Below are 16,008 nucleotides of genomic sequence, written 5' to 3'. Positions count from 1 at the left end.
CCTTCACTCTTCGAGATCGAACATGTAGACATCATAACTCCCCCTGATGTCGATATCTCCCCCTGATTGCTACAATCGTGGGAGTTCGGATAACTTTCTCAATCCGATGCTCTTCACATGTTTCTCGAAGGTGGATTTAGGTAACGACTTAGTGAATAAGTCCGCTACATTATCCTCTGATCGGATTTGATTCACTTCAATCTTTAGAAGTGATTGTTGTTGCTGATTATAAAAGAACTTAGGCGATATATGCTTGGTGTTGTCGCCCTTGATGAAACCTAACTTCATTTGTTCAATACAAGCTGCATTATCCTCATAAATGCATGTAGGTTCATCTGTGGTAGACTTCAAACCACAACTTCCTTGAATGTGTCGAATTACAGACCTTAGCCATACACATTCACGTACAGCTTCATGTAGAGCAATAATCTCTGCATGATTTGAGGAAGTAGCAACAAGGGTTTGTTTCGTAGACCTCCAAGATATCGCAGTGCTTCCCATGGTAAAGACATAACCTGTTTGGGAGCGACCTTTGTGAGGGTCAGAGAGGTACCCTGCATCAGCAAAACCCATCAAGACATCATTGTCGTTTTGATGGAGGGAGATAGGATGACGCCGGCCACCATGACAGGCGGCGGTGCCGGCGCTGGCAACATGGCCGGCGGCCATTCCATGGACGGGGGCGTTTTGCCTTTTGGGGTCCGATCCCAATTTTCCGTCATTCCTTTTCTCTCTGTAGGGATAGAATAGGCCCATATCAATCGTACCTCTTAGGTATCGAAAGATGGTCTTTACACCAATCCAATGGCGGCGTGTTGGCGCAGAGCTGTGTCGAGCTAACAAGTTCACTGCGAATGAGATGTCCGGTCTTGTGCATTGAGCTAAGTACAATAATGCGCCTATTGCACTTAAATAGGGCACTTCGGCCTCTAGGGGTTCTTCGTCCTCATCCCTTGGACGAAACGGATCTTTTCCGGGCTCAAGACTACGGCCGATCATGGGAGTACTCGTAGGCTTTGCTTTATCTTCATTAAAGCGCCTTAGAATTTTCTGAGTATATGCAGACTGATGGATCAAAATCCCATCACTACGGTGCTCGAGTTCTATACCGAGACAAAACCGTGTTTTCCCAAGATCTTTCATCTCAAATTCGGATTTCAAGTAATTAGCAGTTTCCTTTAACTCATCCAGAGTTCCAATTAGGTTCATGTCATCGACATAAACTGCTACGATTGCAAATCCGGAACTTGTTCTTTTAATGAACACGCATGGGCATATTTCATTGTTAATATATCCCTTCCCAATCAAGTAGTCACTTAGACGGTTATACCACATCCGTCCAGATTGTTTTAATCCATATAGTGAGCGTTTTAATCTTATTGAAAACGCGCTCCGTGGTTTAGAGCCACTTGATTTGGGTAATTGAAGTCCATCTGGAACCTTCATATATATCTCTGAATCTAGATCCCCATAGAGATATGCTGTAACCACATCCATAAGCTGCATGTCAAGTTTTTCGGAAACTACCAAACTGACAAGGTAGCGGAACGTTATAACGTCCATTACGGGAGAATATGTCTCCTCGTAGTCGATTCCAGGGCGTTGTGAGAAACCTTGCGCCACAAGGCGGGCTTTATATCTTACCACCTCATTTTTCTCATTACGCTTTCTAACAAAGACCCATTTATGGCCAACAGGCTTTACACTTGGGGGTGTCTGCGTTACAGGCCCAAATACCTGTCTCTTTGTTAGTGAATCCAATTCAACCTGGATCGCATCTTTCCATTTAGGCCAATCTGCTCTTCGTTGACATTCTTCAACAGAGCGAGGTTCGATATCATCATATTCTATAATCCCTTTCGCAATATGATATGCAAATGCATCATCAATTGCCATAGAATTTCTATCCATCATCTCATGTACACTAGTGTAATTTATGGAGATCTCTCTATTCTCTGGAGTTGGTTCTGACATTGGAGCGTCCCCCAATGATGTCTCTTGGACATAACCATAATCCGGAATATTCTCATGAGATGGATTATTTATATCGATGATTAATGGATTATTCTGTGCCAAACTCGCTTTCTTTCTTGGGCGAGAATCCATCGAACCTATGGGCCTCCCGCGCTTCCTGGCAGGAGCCGTGGGCCTAGCCATAACGTCACCATCATTGAGAGATGGAACGTTGGCGCCATGCTCATGCACTCTTGAGTTGGCATCATGTCCTCTACTTTTAGGGACATCAATCCTTGCAGGCACGTTTGCAGTAGGTATGTGTGATCTCGTCACTTTAGCGATATCAGAAAACGCATCAGGCATCGATTCTGCTACGTTCTGAAGATCGAGAATTCTCCGCACTTCAATTTCAGACTGTGCAGTTCGGGGATCAAGATGAGACAGAGTGGGGACAGACCACGACAATTCCGGTCGTTCCTGTTGAACATTGATGTTCTTATCTCCCCCTAACGATGGGAAGACTGTCTCATCGAAGTGACAATCCGCAAATCTTGCGGTAAAGAGATCGCCTGTCAAGGGTTCTATGTAGCGGATAATCGTTGGAGAATCATATCCAACATAAATGCCTAATCGTCTTTGAGGACCCATTTTGGTGCGCTGTGGAGGCGCAATTGGCACATAAACTGCGCACCCAAATATGCGTAAGTGTGAGACATTAGGCTCATACCCAGTCACCATCTGGGACGCAGAAAAGGATTGAGTAGCAGTGGGCCTCAGACGAATAAGCACAGCTGCATGCAATATTGCATAGCCCCAAGCAGAAATAGGGAGATTGGTGCGCATGACCAATGCCCTAGCGACCATTTGTAGTCGTTTAATGGCGGCTTCTGCGAGACCATTTTGGGTGTGAACATGAGGAACAGGATGTTCAACATCAATCCCAATGGACATGCAATAATCATCAAAAGTCTTTGATGTAAACTCTCCAGCATTGTCTAATCTTATAGACTTAATAGGATGATCAGGGTGGTGAGCCCTTAACTTAATTATTTGTGCTAGGAGTTTAGCAAATGCAGCGTTCCTGGTGGACAATAACATGACATGTGACCAGCGTGTCGATGCATCAACCAATACCATAAAATATCGAAATGGTCCGCATGATGGTTGAATAGGTCCACAAATATCACCTTGGATTCTTTGCAAGAATGGTATATTTTCTTTGGTGTCCTTTGCATAGGATGGTCTCGATCCTAACTTTGCTAAAGAGCAGGCTTTGCAGAACGAATAATGGGCTTTAGAAATAACCAATGAGGATTTTGGTTGAGCCATGAAGTCACTTTTGACTTTAGAAGCAGAAATTGGAGTCAGGGGAGCAGGGGTGGCGTCAAAGCCACCCTGGAGCCGCAGGGGGATGGCGGCGCCGGCTAGTGGTGGCCGGACTTGAAGGGGGAAGGCGCCGTGAGGCGCAGGTGCTCTTCCTTGATCCAAATTTCGATTTTTACTTCCTTTCGTTCTGAAAAAGGGATGTCCGTGTGAAGTCTTTAATATACGGATCATCATGTCACGACCTGGGTGTCCCAAACGGTCGTGCCAAAGCCTATATGTGTCGGAATCCCATAAATCATCTCTCATGACATGGTTGGATTCAATGACTCGAATAGTGGTTGCATACAACCCACTAGAGCGACACATAAGTTTCTCTAAGACTCGTTTATGTCCGTAGTCATTAGAGGTGATGCAAAGGAACTCTTGTCCATTCTCACAATGTGTTTCCACATGAAAACCATTGGCTCTTATATCTTTGAAGCTCAATAGGGTTCTTCCTGCCCTAGGAGCATAAAGAGCTTCGGTGACATTCAAAGTAGTGCCATTAGGCAACATAAATTGAGCTGGTCCTCGACCATGAATCAATTGAGATGGTCCAGCCATCGTAGTCACAGAAGATCGAGTAGGCGCCATCCATAGGAATAGCTGCCTGTTTCGAAGGATGGTATGTGTAGTGGCACTATCCACGAGGCATTCGAGCTCTCCGGGAAACATACTGAAAAATAATAAAGTTCGAATTTAGAATATGTCCAAGACATTTGAATAAAATAAGTCGATACTTTATTAATGATAGCCAATGATTACATCAAAATTTCTTGACTAAAATCTAATCCAATATAAAATCAAATAGTAGACGAATCGTAGTCACTTAATCCGTTCGGTAATTTCAATTTGGTTGTGACCAGGTAAGGTAAGGCGAGATTTTGGTGGAGCGTTGCTCACTTTTTAAAACCGTTCTCTCAGATCAAACCTTGCCTAGACATCACAAGTACTCTTGAGTACGCCTAGAGGGAAAAAATGAATACAATAAGTCATTTTATTGATTTAGGGCATAATTGCCATTACATAATTCTTGGAAAAGTAAAGGACTATACTAATCAAAATCTGCAGCATCTTTGTGCAATTCTTTGTCAGATTTGAAGTCCGCTATGGTGAGATTGACGTCGGCATCATCACCATCTTCTTCTATATTTTCGGCAAAATTGGCTTCATGCTCTCTGAAGTCTCTAAATGCCTTATAATGCGCAGCCAATTGTTTGCTTGCGTTGCATTGTTTGAACCAGTGCTCACTAGATCCACATCGATGACACATGTCATTGTGATTTCCTCCCTTTAATTGAGGTGCATTGTTTGCACTTGGGTGGCGTCCCCCATAGGAGTTGGCGCCATTCCCACGGCCCTGGGTGGTTTCTCCATGTCCTGGAGCCCCACGGCCTCCTCTCCCACGTTGCCACGTATTGCCACGTGATCGTCCTTCATTCTGACGAGTACCTTCCTTTGTAGGGCGGTTATATGGACCAGAACGTCCGTTGTGTCCCTTATTCTTAGGGTTCCGCTCCTTGCGCCCTCCTTTGGGTGCATTATTATAATTCGCCTCATGAACGCTCTTAGTTCCGATAGGCCTTGAATTATAATTCTTCACGAGGATATTATCATGCTTTTCAGCTACAGACATAATAGTAATGAGCTAATGAAATCTCGTGATCCGTCTAGTATCAAATTCCGTTCGATATTGCTTTGAGAGCAAAATTGCTGAGACGGGGAAGGTGGAGAGAGTTTTCTCAATTAGTTCTTGCTCTGTGACGGGTTGTCCATAGAACCCCAACATGGTTTTGAGGCGTAGAACTTCTGAATTATATTCAGCTACAGACTTGAAGTCGGCGAATCGTAGATTGCCCCATTGAACTTTCAAGTCAGGGAGGAGGGTATCCTTGATATTACCAAATCGCTCTTCTAGCGCGACCCATAATTCTCTAGCATCCTTGATTGCCATGTACTCCAGTCGGAGTGATTTATCCATGTGGCGCCTCATCAAGATGAGGGCGGTGGCATTGTTCGTAGCCGTACGCTCAAATATGAGAGTAGGATTAGGAGCTTGAATTAAGGGTAGGATCCCTTTTGAAGTGAGGTGGTGCTCAACATCCGTGGCCCAACTATGATATTCCGAGCCAGTTGAGGTAAGTGCAGGAAAGTCAAGTTTCGACATCCTGAAATAAGAAGAAGAAATATATTAGTTTCGGAGTTAAAACTTCCACGACAACTAAATATTAAGATTTCCGAGCTATGCTACCAAGAAATCGATTTCCAAGAAAATTGGATTAGACCGAAACAATGATGTTTATAAGGTCATAAATCGATGCTTGCGGACGCTCTTAGTCCGAAGTCTTACGAACGCTCTTAGTTCGTTAATTGCGTGAATCCCCACGATTCCGCATTGAATCGAACCCACGTTCTATGAAAGGTGGGATGAAGAAGAAGGGAGGTTTTTAAGTCCCCGAGAAAAAGAAAGAATTTCAATTTAGGAACTTTAAAACTTACGCTATTGGATACTTACTTGTTGGTTTTGAATCACGCGCGTGTCGATGCAGGCGTGATGGAGCGAAGGTTTGCAGCGGTGTCGGATTGGGGCTGCAGTGATATTGTAGCGGCAACAAGTTGCAGTAGGTGAGAAAAGGAGCTGCTGATGTAGGTGCGCTGTAGGGGCAGCAGGGGCACGACCGAGATGCAGGGGTAGTGATGCAGGGCTGCAGACGCGCGGGCGTGTGGACAAGCAGCAGCGTGCGCAGGGGCGCGGGGCTGCAGGGCAGCGACGCAGGGGCGTGTGGCTGTAGGTGCAGCGCGCAGGGCAGCAGGGGCTGCTGCGATGTGGTAGGGCTAGCTCGGGCTAGGTGGCTTCGGCAGATTTTGGTTTTTGCTTTGTGGCTAGAGTCGTGCTGATAACGTGTTTAAGTATATTGGTATTGAGAGAGATTGATGAGAGAATTGTGTATCATTATAGAGAATAGGAGCCCTATATATAGGGATTACAAAGTGCATAATCTAATGTTACAAGGAATACCAATCCGTGTAGGATTGGGAAATCTAGAACCTTCTCTCCTATTCCTATTCCTAGTTTGATAAGGCACACTAAACTTGATTTTCCTTCAACAAAATGATACTGTTAACTCCCGCATGTCGGAAGGAGTAAGAATATGTTTTACCTCTCCTTCCTTTAATGGGTGAAAGCTTGAGATTTTCCCTGCGTCTCAAATTTATGCTTTTTTGGTTAATTATGATTTTGTGGAAGCAAAGGTAGTTGAGGACTCTTCTGGAGCTTGCGATTTTCCCTGCGTATCAAATCTCAAATTCATGCCTTTTGGGTTGATTATGATTTTGTGAGAGCAAAAGTGGTTGAGTTCCTCAACTACCAACGTAATAAATAACGAGTTGCAAGTTGCAACCAGCCTTTCCACCACCCCTATATAGAGCTGACACACAAACACACTTAACCCATGCAATATTCTCATTACGTAGTGTGTTGTTTCTCCTCATTGATCTCATACGTATATAGATAAAGATTTAGAACCAAGCAGATCAAGCTGTTGTAAAAATGCTTGATTGGGATCATTGGCTGGTGATATGGCGAGTGGAGTTTTGGGGGAGGGAATGGAACTTCGTGGACATAGGCACTTTCACTAGCCTCGTCTGCTTGCACTTCCTCTCTCTTTTTGCGCCGTTTTACTTCACCTGGACTGCATTTTGGCTGGCCATTGCTCTCTACTTTGTTTCAGGTGTCGGCGTAACCCTTTCGTTTCATAGGAATCTTTCCCACAGAAGCTTCAAGCTTCCCAGATGGCTGGAGTACTTCTTTGCCTATTGTGGGGTTCTATCACTTCAGGTATGTGTCTGAAATTAATCTGATCAATCACTCTAAAAAAGATTAATGAGATGATGAGTTTTAACTTCTATGTTTTTGTTCTTCGGTAACATGTTTTCGGTTTGCAGAGAAGCCCACTTGATTGGGTAAGCGTACACAGAGCCCACCATCAATATACAGACACAGTGAAAGACCCTCATAGCCCAGTGAAAGGATTCTGGTTTAGTCATGTTGGTTGGACAGTCGATTACCGTGGTCGAAACGGAAATGTAAAAATTCTCTCCCTCTCCCCTTTTGGTGGAGTCCCAATCCTAGACCTCTTCTCTACTAATCTCTTGGATATTCTAGATATAAGCACAAGATTAACACACACAAAATCGATTAGAGGAAAATCTGGAATCCTGGAACCAAAATATATATGCCAATATAATGGAAATTCAGTTATGTTGAGCTTACAAATTCTAATTCTTTTTGCAGTATGAGCCACGACTAAAGAATGTTGGAGATTTGAAAAGACAACCATACTATATGTTTCTCCATTATACATACCCTCTTCATTATACTGCTCTGGGAGTTCCATTGTATTTTCTAGGGGGAATGCCCTTTTTGGTTTGGGGAATGGTAAAACATACAACTGCTCTTATATATTGTCTTCTTGTTAGTATCGAATTTGCTACTGTCACTAAAAGATTTTCTTTTATTAATTGTAAACAATCACCTCCAATTTATTTTAATTCATTTTCTGACCTCGGTAGTAGCTCTTGGGACTTGCTGCCAGCAAAAAAAAAAAAAAATCTTGGTGGTTAATTTCAGCCTTTGAATGATCGATTTATCGATAAAGTAAATTATTGTTTGTTTTTCCGTTTACTATCAAATTCCCCTTTTATATATCAATTGTTTTTTTAGGAGACTTTTACATTTCAATTAATTTGCTCTAGGTTCTTTCTTTTGTAGGGAGTGAGGACAGTACTTTTTCTCCATGCTACATTTGGAATAAATTCAATTTGCCATACATGGGGACAACAAGTATGGGAAACTGGTGATTTATCTAGAAACAACTGGTAAGATTTTGTTGGAGTATATATAGAATATCATTGGAAAATCTAGGCATTAATTGGAAAACATATCAGCTCTACCTCGATCGGACTCCTCTATCTGTTACAAATCAGTTTTGTGATAGATGTCTAATTTTTTTTCATGGTAGCCTGGCTAACCTTGCAAAATAAAATAATAGATTGATCTCAGATACCTTTGTCTATTGCAAATTAGTTTTGTGATAGATGCCTAAAACTTCTTTTCTCAGTAGCCTGGCTAACCTTTCAAAATAACATTTAAAGATCTTGTTTATATTAAACTTATATTCACTCTAGCATTTTTATTTGAATGAAATACACACACACACATATAGAATGAGGCAAATGTTATTTATCCACAGGTTGATTGGATTGCTGGCACATGGAGAAGGCTGGCATAATAATCACCATGCTTTTCAGCACTCAGCTCGACACAGCTTGGAGTGGTGGCAAATTGATGTTACTTGGTATGTCATAAGATTTCTCGAACTTGTGGGTTTGGCAACAGAAGTGAAGCTTCCAACTGAGACTCAGAAGAAACAAAAAGCTTTAAGCAACAAGATGATCTATGAGGAAAAGCAGCAGCAGCTTGAAACAAAATCTAAAATGGCAAACTTAAAAAAACTAAGATCATGATGGGATGGATCTGTATATAAGTACTATTTACAGTTAAAAAATCAAAGTAGTTGTGGATTGTTAAGCTATATATATACCATGAGATCGAGATTGGGTGTTTATCTATTTGTTTGCCTTGTTCTTTGTGATGTAACTCGGTCAACAATAATTTTGGTGAAATCATTGTTTCTCTGGTGAGAGCATTGTTATACTTGTGGGAAAATTATTATGCAGATCATGTAAAACGTGAAGCTGCTGGAAAAAAAAAATTATGCATGTCATATGTGAATAAAGCTCATCCTCATGTTTTGTGTTCGTTTTGTGATGCTAACTAAGAAAATTTACCACTTTGAGGACTCATGTTACTACTTTGAGGACTAATATTACTATTTTGAGGACTCATTTTACCATTTTTAAGGCAATTGTATGCATATCATACGTTAACATATTGTAGAATTTTCCAGCTAGCTAAGACGTTACTGAAAAAAAAATTATGAAAATAAAATAGGTAGCAACACAATTTAAGTTTAATAAACAAAAGTAATATGGATCGTTTGATAGAAATTCTTTGGTTGTGTTTGAGATTTCACATTTTTAATTTGAAAAGAATGAGTGGTAAGAAGAGGTACAACTTTGAAACTTGACTTGAGAAAAACCTATGATAGGGTTGAATGACCCTTTTTGGAGGCAGTTATTGTTGACTTGTGAGTCATGTTGTGTAGAACTAGTTTGCTTGCATATAATCTTGTTGAAGAAGGAAACTTGGAGGACAAGTACACTTGGAGAACAAGTTTACTTGGAGATCAAGATGTGTAATGTAGTAGTGTAGGGCTTGTATATATAACCCCATTTACACCATTGAATCAATATGAGGAAATTCATCATTCACAAATATCTCTTCCTTTCCATTTCATATTTTGACTTGGTATCCGAGCGAAGATCCGAGAGGACTTTGTCTCTTTGTTTTTCCTTCATTCTTCTTTCCTCACACTTTGGGGTAAGATTGTTCCTTCCTCTAATTCGGAGGTTAGGATTTTTCTCTATCTTTTAGAAGGTGAATTTTATCCTTATAAGGTCGAGCTTACTCACCCAACACCACTAGGTCCATCCAATTAATGCGATGTCGAGGCCAAGGATCGAATAAGAGAAAGGTAACCGAAAGGTTGAAAAGTGAGCATTACTCCACCAAAATCTCAATCCTCCTTATCTGGTCACATTAAAAGGAGTTACCGAAAGGTTGCGCGATAGGCAACACCCAAGTATAAGTCTTCTTTTCTTTTTACTTAGGAAGTACTGCTACTTCTTGACTAGTCGATTAATACCCTCTCGACTTGTCAAACATACCTTCTGTCTCAATTCCGTTGCATATTATTTTTTCGTCAGTATTCCAATGGTTGGCCCTGATGCTCCACTTCTATAGGGAGGGAATACCAACAATTTCGGTATTCAAAAAGTTGAAGTCTCAGTTCAAAACCCAGATTCTTCATCAGGTTCATTCGAAGGAGCAAAACTGAATGGACCTGGGAATTATAGGACATGGAAGAAGATGATTTCCGCTCACCTTCGTGGAATCCATAAGATGGGTCATGTCACCGGTACCATTAAGGCACCGGCGAATGAGGAAAGTGAAGAGTATGTCAAGTGGGAAGATGCTGATGGACTTGTATTGTCAATTTTGTACAAGGCCATGACTGACGAGGTGATCCAATTGATCATTGGGTGTGATACTGCTGCAGAAGTTTGGAAGACGCTCAATGATCTCTATCTGAATGAATCTAATTTTTCCCAGATCTATGAATTGTTGTGCAAGGCAACAAGGATGAAGCAGGATGGGCAGCAATTTCAGTGTTCTACACCCAACTTAAAAACATTTGAGCTGAGATTGATCAACGACGACCAAACAAATTGAAAAATGCTGAGGATATTACTTGGTACCAAAAGGAGAAGGAGTTGGAGCATGTGCACTAGTTTCTGAATGGATTAGATGCTAGACATGACAATGCCAAGGGAGAGTTATTGCGTCGGCAAGAGCCTCCTTCCCTCACTGAGGCTTTTACCTACATCCGCAAGGATGAGTCTCAGCAAGGTAGCACAAAGGCAGCTCACACTACTACACAAAAGGCTTCACACGACGGTTTAAAACTGTCGTCTCACGTTTTGCATTTCCGTGGTCTATCGAGGCGTCGTCTGATGAAACGCTGTCAGACGACGGTTTTCAACCGTGGTATACCGATCATTGGGTCGACGGTTTGCAGCTAAATTCGTCGTCTGATAGACCGGCAGATCTGCCGACATGCTGTCGACAAGTTGTCGACAGAAATATGTCGTGGTGTGACTTCTACTCATACCACAGTTTTTAGGATTCCAGCGTGGTGTGACTTCTACTCATACCACGGTTTGTAGGATTCTAGCGTTGTGTGACTTCTACTCATACCACGGTTTTTATTTTTAAGACGACGTGTAAATTGTATACACACGACAGTTCTTCCAGCATAAAATGTGGTGTGATGACTTAAAAATTCAGTGCGTGCGCTTTCACACGACAAATATAACTCTAACCGTTGTCTTGTGACATTTGAGACGATGGTTTTTGCTTACTTGTTGTCTGTGTGTGTATCCAACAATGATATCAGTAAGAACCGTCGTCTGAATTGTAGAAATTTTGTTTGATTCCACCCTATAATCCTCATCAGACGACATATTTTTCATTTTTCCTACTGTTGTTTGATTCGGTAATGGTAAGATTCAAATTAAGCTGAAACCAAAAATTGACCAAATAAACAGTAATTTTCTCATAATAAATAGCTATTACTAGCGAGGTACCCTAACCAATGCTGCGGTTTTGTTTGCTTGCTAAATTTCACATTCAATCTTAAGAAACGTTGAACATTTACATACTCTGAAACGGTGCACATTTACATATGCTTAATAGAGTTTTGCATTTATACTTGAAAGAAGATAAGGAGCGAGCATTTTGTGAAGTCTGCAGATCTGCTCTTGGTTAATACCCTTAAATTCTTCTTCAAACTCCTCTAGATATGCAGACTGCATAAAGGTACAAAATAGACAGCAATCTCGAGCCCACTATCCGTCTCTTCCTACCACATACAAAGGGAACAAAGATAACGTTACGTGCCATGGTGGGAAATGTAAAACACTAAAACTCAAAAAAAAAAAAAGAAGGAAGATTTCATATGTAAGTGTTTGCATTCTTATATAATTTAATGCTATTTGCTTGAACGAAAACAAAACAATGAAAGATAATATTGTTATCAAGGTCTACCACCTCAAGAAAACTTGATACCAAGAACAAATGAGAAACAAAATTCACAGTTCAGAAAGGAATACCCCGAGCATTACTTCAATATGCCATATCCTCTTCCTTTATATTTGTGTACACTTTCCTGCAAATAAATTTGTGACCATTGTTAGCAATATACACAATAAATGACTCATTTTCCAAACAAATCGATCAAACAATATCCAAATTTTAACAATGATATTGTATAAACAAGGTTAAAAAACTTCAAACTCATTTTGGTCTTCTTTAAACGCAATTCCATAAGCTCTCATACTTCTAACAAATCCTATCTTGTAGAAATCAGGATATGCTGGCTCTAACTATAGGCATGCTAAATAATAAGGTGCACGGGACAATGGATCACATAAAAGAACTTTAGATAATGTTCACAAGCTTGAATCGAAAGTTTGAAACTGACCTTGGTTCAACAACCTGAGAGTGTAAACTTCCCAAGTAACTCAGATAGATATCTGCACAGAAAATTAATCACAACAATCAGTTATGCAAGAAACCAATCAAGCTCTCTTGTTTGACAAAAATCAACACTACTGCAACTAAGAAGCATCAGCAGTTCTTTGAAGGCATGAGCAGATGAAAAAGAGTCTAGCAATAGTGTCTAGCTGGTGAAGGTTGTATTAGATATTCACTACACGAAAAAAATTAATTATAGATTTTCAAGAGAGCATATTTTCAGCAGCAAGCAAATCGATATTTATTTTTCCTATAATGGATATAGAGATTGGTATACTTATGAGCCACGGGAGATTTCTCATGTTAATGCTCAATAAACTAAAGCACTCAAAACACCTTTAGAAGGAAATGGAGCAATTGTAACAACCTTGAGTCATGCCAGAATGAACGTTTATCCAATTGAGGAATGACCAAGGTCGCATTCATAATGTGTGCCACAACCACCATGTCTGCAATCAAAAAATTTGAGAGCTGAGATATATGAATGTAACTAGACCAAAACGGATACAAAACTAAAAATGCAGAAGATAGGTGAAAACAGATGTAGAAGTATGGAACTTACAACAAACTATATATATTGCACAAGTATAGAAGAAATCCTAACTTATTTTATTTATTTGATTTGTGATACATATTCATATGATTCACAATTTACAACAAAAACTAGTAGCCAAAGACAGGGATAAGAGAAGAAAGAAAAATGCAAAAGAGTCAAAAACAGATCTATAAAATTAGATAGAAGAAAACTGTGCAAACAAAAGGAGTTCCAAACCTCAACAACATGACCATGGTTATTACACAAAAAGACAATGACCTACACCAAAATGCACCTGAGATGGCCTTTTTAAGTCTGAATCTGTGATGCATTTACAATATCCAACATTGAGAGACTGTAGTCTCGTCAAACCTGCACAATCATAACTCAAATGATTTAAGAACAAAATCAAGGTATATAGAAAAATTATGCAGCAGACTGTACACCTTAATTACGTCTGGAAACAAGATGAAACCATAACTGGCACTTGGAGAAGAATCTCACCCTTAAATGACTACAATTAACTACTCCTGCTTATACCTGCACAACAAACAATTTTGTTAAATACAAACTTTGAAGCAACCAATTCCAAGACAAACTTGATGCACAGGTCTTTACATTTGCAGAAGGCCAAAATAACCAAAACACGATCCAAGGCTTAATACCAAAAGATGACAAGTATAGGATTTTGGGGTGCAATCTATCAAGATACAAATAAGTATATATGACAAATTGGTCGAGTGCAATAAGCAAGCTGCAAATTCATCCTAACGTTGCGGCATCTTTGGACCAATTTCAATGCAAAAAGCTTAGACGAGGTGCCGTCATTAAAAGCTAAAGAAGAAAACCCTTAGCGGTGGGATTCTAAATTTATCTTTCATGTTTAAGCAAATGTCCTCAGTGTGGGAACAAATTCCACAAGTTGACATAGCACAAAGTTACCAAAAAATAAATAAATAAATAAAAGAGTGCAGTGGTCATGTTCCACATTGAAGGAAGAGGTTTTATTGAACAAATGAACAAGATAAAAACCACAAACTAGTGGCTTCGAGTGCAGGAATACAAAATGAAAATCATATACCACAAACTCCCTATATTCATTGCATAACTAACCCAAAAGAGATTTGTGAATTGATCATTACAAATGTTCTCTATTTTTACCATATAAGCATTCAAGCACACACAAATTTGAAACAACCTGATCGGTTTCTTCCCATTAAACACAACATCAGGTCACAAAAAAGAGGTTTTTCCCGTTTGGTAGTTTCCATGATGTAATGCAACCACTGAATAGATACACATCTCCCTCACTGCAACCCAACAAATTCAATTACCATCAGCATAAAAATATCAACTTTTCATTCCCATATGAAAATTCAGCTACACATTCAATAACCTATTAGTACAAAAATCTAAACTTTTCAATTGCATATGCAAATTTAGCTACAAATTCAATGACCCATTAGAATAAAAAGTCAAAATTTCATCAGCCTTTTCTAAATTCATCTAAAACGTAAGAACCCACAAATCATTAGAATGTACCTGCCATTTGAACCGGTCAGAACTCAGAACAACCTTGGGTAAGTTTATGTCTTCTTCTGTAAACTACACTCTAGAAGTAGTAATCTTCTTGTGTGAACTTCTTGTGTGAACTCGCCATAGCAATAACTGGAGACCTTTGAAAACAATACTTGATTAAGTTCAAAGGAACAATCGCAATGGGGGACAAGGAGGCTTACTATTTGATGTCAGTAAGCACTTCTGCAATCAAGCCCAAAAGCCAAAATTGCACAAAGTCTGCTGAACTCTTACCCAATTCCTGCATACCAAAAAATGTTAATCATAATATCATATACCCAAAATCATTGACAACCCGAAACCAAGCTCAAAACCCCCAAATTTTTACCCAAAATCAAATGCCCAAACTTTGACACGAAATCAAACACCCAATTGAAGTTACCAGATTCGAGAGGACGAGAATTTATCATATTCGAAGACAAATCATGGATTGGTACCAAAGAGGTTTCGGAGGCGGTGGAGTCATGGTCAAGGGCTTCAGGGATTGGTACCAGAGAGATCTCAGAGGTGGTGGAGTCGTGGTCAAGGGGCTCGGAGTTGGGGATTGGTACCTGAGAGATCTAGGAGGCAGCGGATTCGTGGCCAATGGCTTTGGAGTCGGGGATTGGGAAAGGGAGTGTCGGAGTAGCAGTGGAATTCTGGAAAGAGAGTTAATGCTACCACGAGAGTTGGGGATTGGTACCAGAGAGTCAAGGATTGGTACCAGCGACTTGGGATTGAGGGATTCAGAGGCGGTGGATTTAGGGTTGACGGCTTTGGTGTCGGAGAGAGTCGGGCTCGGTGGAGTTTTGGAAAGATACTGCTGTGCTACCGGAGGCTCTGGGGAAGTCGAAATTAGAGCACTCATCTTGGGGTGGTGAAGATTTGGAGTGAATGCCGCCGTGTGCCTGTATCTAGGGCTGGTAGTGATGGAGTGCGTGTGTTATTGGGGGCTTTTTTTTTAAATTTTTTTCCTCTAACTTGGTCTAAAACGTGTAGTGGTTTAGGACACATGGCTAGATAAGTCATTAGTTAATGCATGCATGTACAAGGCATCAGACCATGGTTTTTCACATACACGTTGTCTGAATGCCATTTTTTAAATTTTCAGTTTGCCTCCTCTTGTTGCGCATGGGAGGGAAATGGGAGAATGGAGGGAAATGTTAGGAGGAATGTTGGTAGACACGTTCTTTCTGCTTCTAAAACTATGGATACATACCACAGTTTTAAACTAACTGTCGTATCACCGCTATATTTAAGTGCTGCCAAATTGTGGGAAACTTGCCATATAAGACTTCAGATCACGGTTTTTCACATA

At 40.4% G+C, this 16,008-nt stretch overlaps 1 protein-coding gene across 1 annotated transcript; it reads left to right on the top strand.

Moving 5' to 3' along the window:
* The first annotated feature begins 6,871 nt into the window (after positions 1-6,871).
* Positions 6,872-8,958, top strand: LOC112203273 (palmitoyl-monogalactosyldiacylglycerol delta-7 desaturase, chloroplastic). Its single transcript, XM_024344262.2, has 5 exons — positions 6,872-7,159; positions 7,267-7,407; positions 7,616-7,759; positions 8,093-8,199; positions 8,574-8,958. Exons 1-5 carry the CDS (start codon positions 6,872-6,874, stop codon positions 8,845-8,847), a joined length of 954 nt encoding a protein of 317 aa, XP_024200030.1. The 3' UTR covers positions 8,848-8,958.
* The last annotated feature ends 7,050 nt before the right edge of the window (positions 8,959-16,008 follow it).

This window comes from Rosa chinensis, chromosome 5 (genome assembly GCF_002994745.2).
Source record: "Rosa chinensis cultivar Old Blush chromosome 5, RchiOBHm-V2, whole genome shotgun sequence".
Classification (NCBI taxonomy): Eukaryota; Viridiplantae; Streptophyta; class Magnoliopsida; order Rosales; family Rosaceae; genus Rosa; species Rosa chinensis.
The sequence above is the reverse complement of the archived record's forward strand: the minus strand, read 5'-3'. Positions and strand labels throughout refer to the sequence as shown.